The sequence below is a fragment of the Oryzias latipes genome, chromosome 4 (genome assembly GCF_053564925.1).
Source record: "Oryzias latipes strain Hd-rR chromosome 4, Olatipes_Hd-rR_3.1".
Taxonomy (NCBI): domain Eukaryota; kingdom Metazoa; phylum Chordata; class Actinopteri; order Beloniformes; family Adrianichthyidae; genus Oryzias; species Oryzias latipes.
Genome location: NC_136240.1, coordinates 18,321,166 through 18,338,719, shown reverse-complemented (window position 1 = coordinate 18,338,719; position 17,554 = coordinate 18,321,166). Strand labels below are relative to the sequence as shown.

General features: G+C 42.5%; 1 protein-coding gene across 1 annotated transcript in view; it reads right to left on the bottom strand.

Moving 5' to 3' along the window:
- Positions 1–1,476: 1,476 nt before the first annotated feature.
- jak1 (Janus kinase 1) overlaps positions 1,477–17,554 on the bottom strand; it is a 30,311-nt gene continuing 14,233 nt past the window's right edge. Inside the window, exons 11-25 of the mRNA XM_004068019.5 lie at positions 16,973–17,171; positions 10,558–10,667; positions 10,255–10,407; positions 9,796–9,883; positions 9,591–9,715; positions 8,302–8,440; positions 6,873–7,024; positions 6,620–6,767; positions 5,837–5,925; positions 5,450–5,636; positions 4,419–4,543; positions 4,173–4,345; positions 3,967–4,084; positions 3,745–3,855; positions 1,477–3,655 (exon numbers count right to left, since the gene is read on the bottom strand). Of these exons, the coding sequence (XP_004068067.1) occupies positions 3,536–3,655; positions 3,745–3,855; positions 3,967–4,084; positions 4,173–4,345; positions 4,419–4,543; positions 5,450–5,636; positions 5,837–5,925; positions 6,620–6,767; positions 6,873–7,024; positions 8,302–8,440; positions 9,591–9,715; positions 9,796–9,883; positions 10,255–10,407; positions 10,558–10,667; positions 16,973–17,171 (2,037 nt within the window). The 3' untranslated portion in view covers positions 1,477–3,535. The remainder of the gene's footprint in view (positions 3,656–3,744; positions 3,856–3,966; positions 4,085–4,172; positions 4,346–4,418; positions 4,544–5,449; positions 5,637–5,836; positions 5,926–6,619; positions 6,768–6,872; positions 7,025–8,301; positions 8,441–9,590; positions 9,716–9,795; positions 9,884–10,254; positions 10,408–10,557; positions 10,668–16,972; positions 17,172–17,554) is intronic.

Genomic DNA, 17,554 nt, shown 5'->3' with positions numbered 1-17,554 from the left:
GATTGGCTGTAAAGTGACCAGCTTTCCGACAACCCGTCACCGCCGGAGAAGCTTCTAAAGGCAGAACGAGAGCTTTCTGCTGTCTGTCTCGTCTGTGCGCTCCCTCTGTCTCTATGCTTTAGCGGCGCTCCATCGTTGTTTTGTGCCATCACTGCTGCAGAGGTCATTTAGAGTTAAACAGAGGGTTTAGCCGTCTTCTCAGTTGATGTTTGCTAAGCAGTGCAGCAGAGGCCTTACTTTAACACATTTTCAAAAGTTTTCTCCATGGTTACCTATCCTTTTATAAAGTAACTCTAGTCTTAATAGTATGTTTCCTCCTTAACCGCTGTGTTGTCAGTCTATTCTCTGTGCATTTCTCCATCTGGACCAATAACAACAGTGCTTTAGTTGGTCACATTTAGTGCGCCTTGTTCTCCGAGGAAGGTACACGAAAAAGAAATGTATAAAGACTAAAGGATCTCTACATCATGCCATGTCTTTTTCAGAGTTTTTTTTTTTTTTGGAGAGCCTTAAATTACTTTTTAAAGCTTTTTGCCACAGAAAAGATGAAACAGAGAGCATTTGGTATGGTTTTTGTTTCTTTGATGGTGTGCTGTGAGATGAAGGACAAATGAATTCTAAAGGGGTTGAGAATCATTAACTTTTATCTCATTGCACTTCTGCTACGCCCTACTTAAATTAATTTGGCAGAAATTGTAAATAAAAGTGCTTTTTTCCTGCTATTTCTTCAGAAATGTGTCTGAAAGGACAGAATGGATGGAAACACAGCAGACTTGTGCATTTTCCTCCTCTCCTGTCTGCTCGCTCAGTGAAGTGTTTGCCATCTCTGCCAGACGCCTGTAGAGCTGCCACACTCTCCAGCTCAGAGCAAATGTCTGCTGTCTGCTCTGGGACTCCCGACAGATGGACGCGGGTCTCCTGGTGTGGTCCAAAGATGGAGGAATACGTGATCAAGCTCATTGGTATTATTGCCTCTGGAAGACAGAATCCAGCTTTGTTTCACAAAATATATTGATAGAAGGCGACACATAATTCTGCTGAGAGTTTCTGACGAAATTTGTCTGTAAGACTGTTAGAATCAGATGTTTGATCATCTCCACTAAACGTCCTCCTCAATATTGGAACAGCCTCTTGCAGTTAAAATCTCCCATCGTATCATTTTTCTGATTCTACTCAGAGGCTCAATAATCATATCCCCGAGCTCAAAAATCAGGTTTTCAAAGTTGACGTGACAATCTGTCTGCGGTAGTTTGAGGCTAAAGCTGCGTCCTCCATGGGCCACTTTCACCAACATCTGCTGCACCCAGGTGAGCACCAGCCCTATTGGTTTCTTCACACTTCATCTGGATCTGTTGTCACGGGAACAGTTGTTACCGTAGTATATACATTTTTTTAATCGATGTTTTGGATTCTGAATATCTGATAACCTGACAGCTTTAGTGTCTGATGTTAAAAACATGGAAGAAAACAAATGCATCTTTATAACAATTCTTTTATTATTTGATAACAAAAAATAAATGTAAATGGAAGATGCCATTAGAAAGAGGTGCAGATGTGTGGTCCTTCAAAGCGTTTCCTTATCAGAAAGCTTGTGGCTTTGAACAGTTTGATTATTGGGTTTTCCCGGTTGTCATTTAAAAGTCGGTTTGCATTTGAAGTGTTGAAATGTTGTGGGTCCATTCAATGACCACCAGAGGGCAGCAAAGACAGAAAGTCTAGACTTCTGCTGCCATGTTTCTTTGGTTTTTGCTCCATCTCTACCTCCACCATCTTCTTTACTTTACAAAACACCGTCTCCTAAAGTGAATTTTCCACCACTGTTGCATTTTTCATTGCTTAGATGCAAGGATGGATAAATGTACACTGGCCGTCAGTGCCAACATAAAACCAGATGCTGTCCTTTTGTTTTTGTAATATATATATTTAGCTATGAACATGATATTACAGCCTGTTTTTGTTCTTAGAGAGTTCTTTTCTACATAACAGAGAATCTGTTGCTTTACATTTTGTGTGTTTGTTTGACTAAAAGGACAGCGTATCACTTTTCCACTACAGATTTAAGATTTTCCTGATTGAATGGCATCACTGTCTGTTCAGCTGTGGTGCTGCCTTTCCGCGTCCGTGTCTGCAGGCGTGTGGCAGTTTGTCCTTTTTCTGACCCTGTTTGCTCTTTCAGGAGGCAAAACCGTTGAGTTTGACGTTCATTTTCGGTCCCGCTGATATCCCTGTTTTGACCGTGAATGAAGTTTCTTACGCATGCCTGCTTACAGCTGGAACCTAGTTCTTAAAAACACTGCATTCCATGGATAAACATGCATTGGTTTGTATTTATTTTTTCATTGTGTACTTTTTTTGGTCATTTTTATATATATATCTTTTGTCTTATTTAGAGCAGAAGGTCAGTCTTTAACACTTCTGAATAAACCTTTGAAGTGCATCTTTCTGGACAAAGCCTTGTTGATGTTTCACCAACTTTCACAGTCGCATGACGGAGATTAAAAAACCACAACACAAACCTCATGCCGCAACGAATCCTGAATACATTCATTAAAAAAATGTAAGGTGAACTATATAACTTGTTGCATTACATGAGATAAACATGAGAAGCTATTGTACCAGCAGTGCAGCTGTTTCTTTACAGTGGGGGGGGGGGACATGTTTGAAGGTGGCGCTGTGAAGCTATTCTGCTCGTCAGAGTATGTGGATCATTTAAATGAACAGGTAAATACTCAGACGGGATTATAAACCAAAAGAGTAGAAGAAACCTGATAATGTGCAAAAGCAGCTAAAACAATGCTAACAATGAAAGTATTCTAAAAGTCCTTACATGTTTTGCTTCATCTTCTTTGGGGACAAACGTCTCCACTTCCTAAAGCTACACTGAAGTCTTTCAATTGCTGTTGAGTTCAAAACCCCCCAGTTTGCACGGTTGGTGCTGGTGAGCGTCAGCCCGACTGAAACACGGAGGGAATGCTGACTGATACTGGCGCCTCCCGGTTGGCTGCATTCACACATCATGAATACACACATGACATTAATATATGGCCACCTTTTGATTATATTTAAGAAAAAAAAAGGCAGGTTAGGCAGCTCTCCCAGGATGAGGAGTCTATAAAAAAGCAGCACGCTTTTCTGAAGCGGCCTCCTCCAAGTTCATTCGTTCTCCTTTCCAGCGTGATATCAGAGCGTGAGCGTCCACGCCAGCCACACATGTTTGTGGGTCTAAAGAGCTTCGTAGGACGCTTGACCGCTAAGCTTCCTGTAAAGTTTCAGGTCACATATAATATGGATGAAAGTTCCACTTGGAATGGAATATCACAACACTACCAACAAAAATAAAAGCACATTTTAAAACAAGGAAAACTAAAATGTGGCTTAGGATGGGGGTCCTTTTTGTGTTTTCTTAGCTCCTTGTTGGTTGTTAAGGACAGCAGAGCGAGGAAGGAGGTGCACTGAAGCTGCACGAGCAGATCTGGGGGTCACTTGTGGCGTCTGCAGGTGGCTACGTGAATCTGCGTCCCGGAGGCGGGAACGTTTACAGCTCCATGTTGGGCTGCAGCTGCTGCAGTAAGATGGACAGCTCCTCGATCAGACGCTTGAAAGTGATTCTCCTCTCAGGCGACTGGTCCCAGCACTTCCTCATCAGCTCGTACACCTGGAACCACAGCAGGTACAAACACAGTTGCATTGTGGGGCATTTAAATCGAAAATACATTTTGAAAAAAGCCGAACCGAGTGACTCACCGCCTCAGAGCAGCCCTCAGGACGCGGCAGTCTCCTCCCCTCCTGCAACACTTTGACCAGTCGGAGGATGGTCATCTGACCTTGACTTCGACCAATCATATCAAAGAAGCGCTGTGAAGGTGAGAAACAGAGACGTTGACTCCAGCAATGAGGCACAAATCCTCTGATTTTGTCTTTTGTTACTCGGATGCATTTTATTTGTGAATGCGATGAAGAACTGACCGTCATGGGACTCTTGGAGGAGTCGCAGTAAGTGATGATTTCATACATCGTCACGCCGAAGGACCAAACGTCAGAGGCCAGGTAAAACTTGCATGTGGTCAGACACTCCAGAGCGTACCTGAAAGCAGCAGACCAGTTGGTTAGCAGCTCTTCTTCCTCCCCGTTGCACCTCTCCTGACCTTCTGTCTGCGTTTCCGCTGACTCACCAGAAAACGGGGCTGTCGTGGTCATCCTGCACCTTGTAGTAGCCTTCGTTGTCTTTGATGCTCTTCGTCAAGCCGAAGTCTCCGATCTTCACCGTCCTCTCATTCTCCACCAGCACGTTTCGGGCTGCCAGGTCCCTGTGGATGTAATTTCGGGATCCCAAATACTCCATTCCCTTTAGAAAAGACACAAGCCGCTCAGTGTGAGGCGGTCGGCGGAACAGTGGCGGTTAAGAGGAGCGAGCGTACCTTGCATATCTGGATGCAGTAGCTCAGCAGCATGCTGAGGCTGGTCCTGCTTTTGTGTCTGGGTAGATACTCCTTCAGACTTCCCATGGGTAGATACTCCATGATCAGCTTAAAGGCCTGATCCCCTTAAAACAGACAGAGCGTTTAATAAGTAAAGCTGTAAAAGCAGCAGAAATGGACTGAACCGAAAGCCAGAAATGTGTCGACTCATGACTTTAGGTTTTTTTCCATAGAAAATTTGATTCTGACGTTTTTATGGCAGTTTACCCAAAGGTCCTCAGACCACGTGATCCTGTTCTACCTGGTGTCTTTATAACACACTTTCACAATAAAAGCTTTGCCCTTGGTCACATGCACCCATGTGGGGGGGTTGACCCGTGTGGGTGCTTTGAGTTTTGGGGGTTTTCTGGGCCCGTAGAGGGTCATAGGGAGCAGTTCCTTTAAAGCATGTGCGGCCACCTTAAACGTCATGAAAGTGGAACGTCCCATTGCCGTGGGGTAAGTGTATCATGAAGTAAGGACCATGTGAGTTACACGCGTTATGACGTACGAGTGGTGCTGTTGTGCGGTGTCCCTTACGCCACACTCCAATTGGTAGTGAGGTGCACGCTGTGGCTCCTTGGTGACCACGCACACGTGAAGCTCGCACAGAGTGTGCACGGGAGACACGTGTGCACGTAAGATGCTGTAGAATGCCCACACAATCTACACTATGTCTAATTTCTAACAGTGGGGCTGCACACATCACTTGAACAGCCCTGACGTCCCCCCATAAGGGCACTTGGGCATTTGTTAGAAACCGATCCAAAAACTTGCATTCATATTTAGGGTTACATTTTTTCCAAAATGCATGTCTGTTTCTCAAATTTACAGAAATGCGAATCACCATATCAGCAGTTTTACTGTCTGCATTTATGGATCAGAGAGACGACACCTGAAAGGAAGAGCCAATGAGAACGTTGGATTCAGTGACACATTCTGGAGCAGCAGTTTTTCTGACAGATGAACTCTGAAGTCTGTGTCAAGTTCACCTTCTTCGCAGATGCCCTTGTATTTGACGATGTTTTCATGGTACAGAGCCTTCAGGATGTCGATTTCTCTGGACAGGCTGCTCTGCTCCTCTTTGTTGTCGGGCTTCAGCGACTTCACCGCCACCAACTCTCCGGTCCGGTCTCCCCGTGGATCGTAGCGGCACAGCTCCACTTTGCCAAAGTGGCCCTGCATGGGAAACAGACTTCCTTTAGGTACAAATCATCTGCTTCCCACCGTTTAGAAGCAAAACATATTCATCAGATCATGACATTTTTTTATGAATCCTCTTAAAATCCAAATAAAAAATGTGGATCTAATGACATCCACGGCAGCAAACAGGGCGAGCTCCTTTAAAAAGCAGAAAGGAAAGCCAGAGGACGGTGTACCTCTCCCAGGTCTCTGATTTTCTTCAGGAATCTCTTCTCAAACCTGGTTGGGTCCACCACCTCTGTATGGGGTTTTGTAATAAGTAAATCTGAGAATGGAAAGAAAAACAAAAACTGATTAGTGGCTAAAATGTCTTTTCTTCAGCATCAGCACTTTTGCCTCATAGGAAGTCTGCTGTGGTTGTGTATGTTGAGGTTTTCTCGAGAATTGTCTGTGGTTGCGTAACAGCTCCGTTTTTTTCATGAAAGGCTACTTTTTCTGGCTTTTTTTTTCTGAAGCTGAATTATATAAAAAATAGTCTTGAGTGTGTTTATAATCTTTGTTTAAACCATAAAATAAGAGTCATTCTAAAATGACGGCAGGATTTCCTGCGCTCGTACTGAAGAGCTGCTTTCAGGTCGTCACATCCGTTTCTAACTAAATGATTGAATTTCTGACTGTCAAATTGAAAGCAGTAAATGCATGTGGCCACCAGGGGGCAGAAGTGAGGATACAGTTCCTGTGGGGCCCCGATGAGGGGCAGTTAGCTGATAGTGCACTCAGTGAACTTCCTCATGAACATCTGCACTGCGTAAACAACCTTGCCTGCTGCTTAGGTGCGACACGAAGCACGCACAGTATTCAGGTCACATTTGAATCGTAAACAAGTTTTGTGTGCTCCATTGTTGCGCAATCTACCTGTTTTGGTTTAACAAAAGGAACAGACAGTTGCCAAAAACAGCCACAAAAATACAGACAGGTGTGGCTTCTTTAAACTTTCAACGTGAAGGCTGAATGTTTACTTGGCAGGAGATCGTCCAGCTCTCTGACGATGGCTCTGAAGAAAGGTCTCTTCTTGGGGTCGTAGTTCATGCAGTCGGTCATGAGTTTGGCCAGCTCCGTGCAGTCTGGAGTGACCAGCTGACACTCGGTTTCGTAAAATCTCTCCTTCTGCTCAGAAGAGTGAAGGAAAAGAAAGCATTTGAATCCGGAAGTGGAAGAAGGAAGAAACGTTGTGGATCACTGTGGTCCACACTGTTGGCATGCGTTCTCTACCTCTGTGAGTTTCTTTTGTTTGAGGGGAACTTCTCCGTCGTAGCAGATCTCCCACAGGGTTGTACCGAACCCCCATTTGTCTGCTGCCACACTCAGAGACGAGACGCTCTTCACGCATTCGGGAGCGATCCACGGGATACGATGGACACACTCTACAGAGAACAAGTCATCTTTCAGGTTACCCATTTTTACCAGAAAAGTAGCATCGACTCCACACACCCCCCCCCCCCCCTACCCACGACCAACATCTCCACTGCTGTTTGAGCTTCTTCTTTCATGCCTGGTCTGCCCTGAGTCTGAAGGAAAGGAGCTCACAGCCTTTATGTTTAAAACCAAACCCATTCACTGGCTCCAGTGTTTCCATTTGTAAAGTAAAAATGGATGCAGTATCATCATTTTAATAAAAGCTGCAGGGTTTGTTGGAGAGCGGTGGATGACTGAGGAGGATTTCAACCAGCTTTAGATTCTTGGAAAATGTGGGATTGATTGAGATCCACGACAGCTTTTCCAGCTCCACAGATCCATAACATTACGAGAATGCAAGACCAGAAACGGAGCAGAGCGGACAGAAGCAGGAGCTGCAGCTGATGATTTAAGAAGGGGGGAAAACGAGTAGAAGACAAATAGATGGAAGGGTTGAAGTAAAGCAATGAGACTGCTGGGAAGAAGAGAAGAGCCCTCCCACAGGGGGTTTCTGAGCACTTTGTGCACTATGTTCAATCAAATCTATGCACAAGGACTATGAAGTGTAACTGGAAGAGTGGTTGATCAGCAAAGTGATAGACGAAGAAAAGTGAAAGATTTCTGGGAACCATCAGAGAGGAGGGGGTACTCCCACGGGCCTGTGGGGAAGCACATTTGTACAGACACATTTCCAGTTGCTCCTGTGTTTTGACAGATCCATCTTCCCAGCCGCAGAGGCTTCAACCGTTCAGCGCACACCTCTGATAGACGAAGGCAGCGGTGAAGCTGCTGCTGTTCGAGGTGAACCGTGCAATCAGAGATGTGTACGGTTGTGCCACTAAACCGTCAGCTGTTTTTTGTACAACACAAATCCAATTGTCAGGCGGAAATGTTCCCACTGCAGAGTACCGATTATGCCAAGACATATGATTCCTGAGGCTGACAGCAGCATGGGCTTGATCTGAAATGACGTTCTTTGATTCGTTTGTCTTTGTTACAGGGTTGGGAAAACCAATAAAGGCCAAGATGATAAGTTTAAGGGAAGAAAAGAAAAAAAAAATCACATTTCTGAATTTTTAGCAAGAAAAATCAACCACGATCAGGAGTGCTGCCTGGACGACACGTATCATTTGCTTAGCTTTATTTTTTAAAGCCCTACATTCTTGCACCGTTTTGCACACAAAGTGGGCGCTTTATTTCAGAGATCTGACATCTTTGGCTGCATTCTTTTTTTCTAGGAGCTCACCCTCTCTGGTGAGAACTGTGATGGGTATCCCCGGGTCACTGAGCTTGATGAAAGGTCCTCCTTCATCTGCGTCCAGTCCATCTCTGGCCAGCAAAATGTTCTTAGCGCACACGTAGCCGTGGACAAGCTTTTTATCCTCCTGAAAAAAACAACAGTTTGAAAATGTTTGATCAAATACAGGCGACATGTAGAGGCATGACATGATACAGGTGTTTCTCCCATTGCCTGTACCCAAAAACCCATAGACTTCTGTAAACAGCTATTAATCACTCATTCTATTCGTCAGAATTCCCTTCCTTGCTCGGATTCCTTTTTTAACATGTTCTTGCTTATCCTCATTTATTTTTTAAAAGATGTTTTTTCTTTTAGTTATTCCAGTTATAAACCAACCAATCAGATGCCTCAATTAAAGTATGTAGTTTAATGGCAGATGTTTGAAACATTTGACAGATTTGGTGCAGCCCGCTTTCAGGTAGAAGGGTGTGGACTTCCAACGAGCTCACCCCTGACTGACGAGAGTGGTTGCCATAGAGATATGGACTTGGACCAATCACTGTCTATTGACGTCGTCTGGTTCCAACATGGTGGTGTCCATATCGTATTAAAAGGCAACTGAATGGACTTTGATTGGAGCTGGAGGTCATTTTTTATGGGTGATGTCACTTGGTATAGTTCTCATAAACAGTCTATGGTTCAACCCTGACCTTTTTGAGGCTTAGATCTCACTATTTAACGTACACTTTTCACTTTTCTTTACTTTTTAGTCTAAAAAATCAAAAATAAAATATCAAAGTATGTGTGAGAAGTTTGTTTTGCTCAGCATCACTTTGTAACCCTTGTGCTATCCTAGGCACTTTAACGTTGGGAGTTGGGTCATCTAGACCCACTAGACAGTGCGCTGAACCTTTTTTCTTCAGTGATTTGTGATCGTCACTGGTGTCCATGGATGACATGAAATCTTCCCACCTTTGTTATGGTAGGGAGAAGACGTCAATGTGAGGGTGGGGTCATAGGATAGCACAAGGGTTAAAGAACGCCGTTTTACAGCTTTAAGCCTCCTTGTCTTTGTTTACATAAGGTAGATCAGTCTGACATTTTTAAAGACAAGTAGCCTTTAGAGAAAACTGACGAGCATCTTCCACTCTGCCTTATGAGGACACTTTAAGATATCATTGCTGTCACCCCTTCACATACGACTACACTTAAACTATTAAGGGCTTAAATTGCTTAAACGTTTTACTAAATGCTATGAAATAGAAGGATAATTCTAGATCTGACATGTGTCTTACCAGGTAGCTCAACGCTGAGGCCAGCTGTTTGGCCACCTGGAACTTCCATGGTGTGCTGAGACTCTGCTGTCTCTTCATAAATACATCCAGCGGTCCGAGTTGGACAAACTCCTCCACCATGATATCTGGAGTAAAAAATCAGATAATCAGAAATTGGAGATGCCACGCCAAAGTCCTCCCCACAGAGTTCTATGTAACCACTTACTTTCCTGATGGTGGACACACACTCCATAAAGCAGCACAATGTGTTTGTGAGATACTTGTCTCATCATGCTGGCGGTTTCAAAGAAAGCCTGTTGGTAGAGAAACAACCATGACTCGGAGCATGCAGCAGGCCTTTATTGTCAGTTAGATGTACAGATAACTGTCGAGGGAAATGACGGCGTTTTAAAGTGATCATTAGACAAGACGAGTTTTTTGGTTGTGAAGCTGTGTGTTGTGTAGCAACTTGTGTAGTGTTAGGGGTTGTGAACAGCCTGAATGCTGGCTGGAATTGATGGAAAGTGTTCAAGCCCTTCACATGCCATCCTTTCACCCACATGAACACCTTTCAGGGCTGAGCTTTCTGCTGCTCACTGTAATCCATTATGCGTTTTGTATTAAATCGATAGTTTGATCTGGTTTTTGCATTCTCTCATTTCAGTTTTTCATTGTAGACACTCACCAAGGAGATATCCCGATGTCCAGAGCCCAGCACCTTCAGAACAACCTTGACTTCCTGGAAGGATGTGTAACCCACATCCTCGTCCTCCTCATTCTTCGCCCTCAGGTTGCCTGAGTAGATGTTTGTTTTCGTTCCAGTTCCAAGATGCTCATCCTGGTTGGCAGAAAGAAGAAAAAGAGACTGTTTTGTAAAAGAGCAACACCAATACAACAGCTTTAACTGACAAAATACCAGAACCCTATAAAACATTACTGCTGCAAATACTGAAACCTTTGTACCAGACAAAGGGAAAGGAGGACATACCTGTTGAATATCCTCCTTGAGAATGCGAATGAAGCTAAGCTGACTCTCCTGAGTTGGTGTCTGGTTTGTGATTGCTCTCTCTTTGGTCACCACCAGGAGGTTAGAAACCTCTGAAAAACAAACACGAGATTTAGTTACAAACTTTATGTACAGTAAAAGAAAAGGACAGTTATTGTTCCTTTTTAAAAAAAAAAAATTTTTTTCTTTTAGACTGTTTAAAGTCTCAATTCTTCACCTGTAAGCAAGCCAAAAATTTCTCAGATTTGACATGTTTCACTAATCTGCGTTCTGATTGGCTGTAGACCTTGTCAATCGATATCCTCCATGCTGTGACCTTTTTTTTTTTATCTATATACCAGTAAATCTTCGATCGCATGCAGTTCTTTTCTTTCATCCTATAATACTGAATTTAGTTTTCTGTCTGAACGTTGAGAGTTTAAACGGGAGAGAAAAGTGTCCAAATGTTCATATCTGTTTGAAAAAAGTGTATAGTGAGGGGTTTTACTGCCTCAAACCATCTATAATAATTGTTAAAAATAAGGATGATAACATTGCAGATTTCACCTATTGGGGGTTATTTTTAGAACGTATTTCCTGTGATAGACAAAGGAACGTCAAGAAGTGACAATTTAAAAAAAAGTTAGCAACCAAGTTTGAATTTAAGCTTACAGCTATTTATTAATGTAGGACTTCAACTCTAAAAAGAAAAAAAAAAGGCGTAAACATGAACATTTAAAAAAGAACAACTAAATCTGTAAACGTACAGACGTGTGAGGTGTTGCAACAAATAAAAGTGCGTTGAGACAAAGACAATCCGTCGGATTCCGTTCAGACTGACAAAGGATGCAGAGTGTGAACATGGATGCTGAACAAACTGAAAATAAACAGCGGGGGGGGGGGGGTTGTAGTCTTTATCAAAGCCTGCAAGGAATGCAAAGTAAACCACCACAAAATCAGATATTGCTAAATTATTACACCTATTCACCATTGTTTTACAGATTTCCAACTATTTCTAAACTTTTTTAATTTTCATTAAGAATTCTTTTTGAGAAAAAAAGTGCATGCCATTTTCTTTCTACTTTTAAACAGTAGGACATTTGTAATATAGTGATTTTAGGCCAACACAAAAAGCTGCCAAAGAACACACCAGTGAAGTAACTGACACTACTAGAGGGAAAATAAAAGCAGGAGCTCTGTGATGAAAGGAAGCACAAAGTGATGTTTCCTCCTGCTGGCCTAAGATGGTCTAAAGGAGACTTTCCCAGCTCTACTTCCAAGCATCTCTACATAAAATGGTGAGGCAGCTTTCTCTACAATAAATAAGATCATGACTAAATATCCATCCAGTCTCATCACAGAAATGTGATTCCATTCTAAAGCATGTTTAAAATCCTGGCAAGACAAACCATAGTTCTCTGAGTGTAAAATGAGCCTGTAAAACTATTGAAATGTTAGGATCTCTGAATGATCTCTGCCCTTTTTTGTTTTTTGGGAACATTTTTGTTTTGGTTCCTAGAGAGTACAAAAAAAGTCAGGTCACTTCTCACATAGAATGTATGGAAGCATTTCTGTTGCATAATTAAAAATAAATGTCAATACCAGAAATGCTTTTTCATTTTCAAAATGAAAAAGCAGCTATTGCTGACTGCTGAAGCTGCGTTTGTTGACTCAAAAAGAAAAAAAAAACATCCACCAAATAGCATTTTATTTTTCTTCTTCAACAGCGCTCATTCTGTAACCTAATTAAAATAAGATAAGATATTCTTTATAGATCCCGCGTTGGGGAAATTCAATTGCTACAGCAGATCAGTGCAAAAAAAGAACAACAGCAATTTGCAAAAAGAATGAAAGGGTGTTTAAAATGTGAGAAAGTAGAAAAAGTAATAACATTTAACAAAAAGAAGAATCTACACCTATATACACGATTACGACTTAACATACGCTATTCGTAATAATAAAATAAAATAAAGTAAATGAATTTTAAAAGAAAAGAAAATGATATTTGACATTTCATTTTCAAAAGGTTCTCTGGTAAATGTGTAAAATTCATTTAGAAATGTCTAATTTGAAAATTAAAATGGATTAACAGAAATGCTTTTTCATTTTCAAAATATAACTGCATCAAATGACTCAAAAATAAAATGAAAAATCAATCCTCCAAAATGCTTTTTCATTTTCTACTTCAACATTGCTTATTCTGTGACATACGGTAATTAAAGTGATAATGCAAAAAGGGGATCACATTTAAGTTTTTGCATCCCCTCCACAAAGAGTGTAGGATGATAAAATTTCAGCAGCATTTCCAGGTGGGAGGCGGGGCGATGACATCATTGCTCACTGGGTGTGGCTAGATGCTCTGCGCGTGCCGAGCGTGTCTCTGATCAGTGCAGCTGGACTCGTAGCTTTGTGTTTAAGAGCAGGAGAGGGTGCTTTACCACGGTTTTTCATTTTAGTGTATTTGAGTCAAGTGATGCAGCTACAATGTGAAAATGTTGATCCATTTTAATTGTCAAAATAGATTTTTTTTTTTTTTTTTTTTTTAACTTGTCCTGTCCAACAGCTGGGCAGACAGATGAGTGCTGAGGGCCTCTTGTGTTGGACAGATTTTACTTTAACAAGACGGGTTATTAATCTTCAGACAAACCAAAGGTATGTCTGGATAAACCCCTTTTGTAATTGAGGCCAAACTTTATTAATTTCAATCATGTCTGAAAATCTTTGGTGTTGGACCGGACGGAAAAGGAAAGAAGGGAAGAAGAGAGAGGGACGTTAGAGAGAGGGGGGGTAGGGGGTGATAATAGGAGGGGAAGGGGGATAAGACCATGAAGCAGCATAAAGCAACAAGTTTACTGGTTGTTAATCATTATGGTAAGGTTCAAATGTAGTACAATAAGGGCGGAGCCTGTCCACACACACACTCAAATGTTATAAACCCATCTGCTAGCTGCAAAAATGTCCACATGTCGACATGCACACAAAACAGATAGTGTTCACACGCATACTTATGCCTTAAAACCAACTAGTGTGAAATATTTCAGTCATTCAGTCATGCAAACTGTTAGTGCAAAGGTGAGCTAACACCTGTGCTCAGGTGAGTGTTTATGTTCTTCTAAAATGGATGGTGGAACGTGGAAAGAAGGAGGGAGAGTGCCCAGCCATCCCCACCCCAAGACCCCCACCGCAGCAGCAGCGGCAGCCGGAATCCCCCCAACGCCACACGGGAACCGGCAGGGAACAACCGCCGCCCGGGCGACCAAGCCCGCCGCCCAGGCCAGGGCCAGCAGGACCGCCGCCAGGCCCCCAGAGCCAGAGAGCAGGGAGGCACGGAGGGAGAGAGAGCGCCGCCCCAGCCCAACCAGGAGAGCAGCCCCCCCGCCGCGCCGGGAGAACCCAACGCAGGGCCCCACCGGAGAAGGACGCCCACAGCCCCAGACGAGCACCCCACCACCACCCAGGAGTTCCGGGCATCCCCCCGCCCCAACCCCAGGTACGAGCCAGGACCCCCCAAGGGAGACCCGCTCCGCATTCCAGGCAGCCATCCGCCCGGCCCACGGTTGGTCCAGGGAGGAGCGAGGCAGGGGCCCGCCGCCCCCGCCCAAGAGGGGGGAACCCCGGGGAAAAAAGAGGGCCCACAAGGGGTGTTGTAAATATGGCCCGACCAGGCTCGGCCACAGTTGGAAATTTGGCGGGGCCCAGCGCTCAGGAGCAAGGACCAGAACCCACCCCCCAGGGACACGAACACTCCCGGCTCAGATGTAATGTGAACCCCCCCGCCGTGCGGAGAGAGGAGTCAAAATAGATATTTCTAATTGAATTTTTCTACACGTTTACTTTTTACATTAACTTTTTGAAAATAAAACATCAGAAAACATTTTCTTTATCGTTTTAATTAAGTGACAGAATAAGCAGTGTTGAAGAAGAAAAGAAAAATCTGTTTAACTTTGAGTCAACAAATGCAGCTTCATTTTAAAAATGAAAAAGAATTTCTGGTATTGACTTTTATTTTATTTATTATGCAACAGAAACCCTTCCATAAGAATGATGTCACAGAGTTTTTGAATTTTAGTAAAAGCCTTTAGTCTAGCAGGTGGGTAAAACGTACACCCAAGTCCCCTTAGAAACACTTGAATTTTTATCAAATAATACACTTTAGGTTTGAGTTGAATTTCGCTGCTATAGTGAAACACACCGGGATTTGTTTGCAAGGAAACAAAATCAGGTTTCACTTGTTTGCTTTGCACCAGAGTTCAGATGAGTTTTCACACCTGCTAAACACACCCTAAAGTGAACCAAAGCCTCTTACAGAAAAGTTCACTAAGTTTATCTCTGTAGCTCTGAATTCTCTGCCAAAAGCTCAAACGCATTCAGGTACACTGGCACAGTCAGCATGAAAGCACAACTGTGTTTACATGTGGTTACTACGAAACAAAACCAGGCTCTCATCAATTACCTCAGTCTGGTAAGGATGCGCGCAGAGTATTGTTTGCATGTGTTTGTTTACACGTGTTAACATTGCATGTTAACACATTGCATTAATGTTGCGACAACACCCTCAGTCTGTAGGTAAAACAGCAAACCAAGCACTGCACTTCATCAGCATGTTGTCAAAAAACATCATGTGGGCCGTACTGTAACATGCCATGTGTCTTTTCACGCAGAACTCCAACTAACATGGTTTATCCAGTCACTCTTTCACCCGCTAACCTGATGCTTGTATAACTGGGCCCCATGTTGACACACAGACACTGCCAACTGTAATGTCAGTGCATGTCTTTACCTTTGAGAGTTTAGAACACTATGAAAAGCCAGAGGCTTTGAATTCAAGTAAACCATACTCCCAGGAGGTGGACATGCATAAAAAGAGGGTTATATAACCACATGTTTATTATAGGAAGGACAACAGCACAGCACTTCCCCTGCAGCTGATGCATCAGATGAAAACCAGCAGCAGGCAGAGTTTAAGCCAAAACAAATGTTAACACCTAAATCCATCCCTGCACACATATATATACATGCATGCATGGCTCTCTTCCTCTCAGTAACACAAACAGAGGTGCTATTTGTGCTGCGGAAACCACATTTACTCGCATTGTTTCCTTTCACCCAAACATGGACACATATGCGCACACACCTACCCTTATGAGCTTTTTCAAACCCAAATGTTGCCCAGCAAATACACTGAATGAGGCAGTGTTTGTAACCACACCCAGCTAAACGCTGTTTCAACTTCAATTAAGGAACTATGAGTTTTAAAAGGCTGAAATGAACAGATGGAGATTTTTAGGAATGTCCTTTTTGACTTGTCATAATTTGAATACTTCATTTAGGCATCTGGATCAGTTTGCAGCCACATTTCCTACTTCTCTTCCTTGAAATGACTGGCAGGTAAGTTTGACCTGGACCTGCTGTCGAAATGATCAGCTTCAACTGACAAAGACTCTGCTTCCAGATTTAGCATTAAGCTTTTCTGCATTCGCTGTCAAGAACCACACTCATGAAAATTGTGTTTTCTGTGTTTTTATCATGTTCTTGTATGAACATTTAGCACAACACTGTATTCCTTTATTCGGATCCATGCCAATGGTCCCGCCCACAACTCAGAGGCAAAATTCTAATAAACTATTGCTGTTCTATGCCTAGAGCAGCAATAGTTTATTATGTCCTAGGAAATAACAAAAGCTTTTAGATTTATGCTAAAAACACCAATTAAAATTAAAAGACCACTGAAAACGCTTTTAAACTACGTCAAAAGATGATCAGAGTGAATCATTAACCCTTGTGCTATCTTAGATGACCCCACCCTTACATTGACGTGTTCTCCCTACCATGACAAAGGTGGAAAGATTTCATGAAATCCATGGACACCAGTAAAGATCACAAATCATTGAAGAAAAAAGGTTCAGAGCACTGTCTAGTTGGTCTAGGTGTTAAAGTGCCTAGGATAGCACAAGGGTTAAATGAGTTTTTAGCTGGACTCCCTGCACATTTCTTCTTCTTCTTTCTTTTCATTTCAATGACCTTTCCTTTTAGAGAACAGAAAACATGGATTGAAACGGTGGGGGCTTCTTGCATCCAATCTTAGACTTTCACTTTCTATCTGTTTATCGGTTGAACTGATTTCTGCAAATCACATGAGCAGACTTTATTATAGTTAAGTGTTTAAGTACATGGACCTCTGACATTGTATTGCACGTGAATCTTGCAAAGAATACTGTTCAACACAATTATATATTTATAGTACCCTTTCTATAATTCATACTTCATATTTATATTATATTTAAATTCTAAAAAATAATTTTCTTGACTACTAAATGTATGCCTATGCTGCATTTTTGTGGGTAGCAGATTATTGATGTGATTACATTTGACAGGACTATAACAGAGTCTCTTTGCTCCTTGAAATGTTCAAGTTTACCTCTTGGCTGAGGAGGGCAACAGCGAAGCAGATGGAACTGGAGGTTGTCGGTGCGAAGAGTCTGGCCTTGTAGATGCTCCAGCAGCTCCTTCAGGCTCGGCTGTAATGCATCAGTGCCATGTAGACGGAAACCATTCTTATCCACCTGAATCTGGAAGTTCTTGTATTGACGCACAGGGCGAGACTCCTTCAAATCAATCTGCAATGAGAATATGAAAACTGGTTATCTGGAATGTCTTTACTGATTATTCACACAAGTTAAATTTGAGTGGTTCAGAAAATAAACACACCATGGTTATTCCAGTTGCTGTGTCTTTTTGTTCTTCTTTAAAAGCTTTGCAACACTAAGAGTTGGCTAAATGTTTCATCATCCTTCCTTTCGAGGCTGACACATAGCTCTTGTGATTTAGCAAATTTTCTCTGAATTTCATTGCCTGACCAAGAAGGGACTTTTTATTCGATTATCTTCCTGAGAGGCTTTGTGACAAGTGTTTTTGACGTGTGCATTCTCTTTAACTGCAGAACAGCCGATTATGTAGAAACAGCCTTAAAGTCACACTTCTATCCTCTTTTGATCTGTTA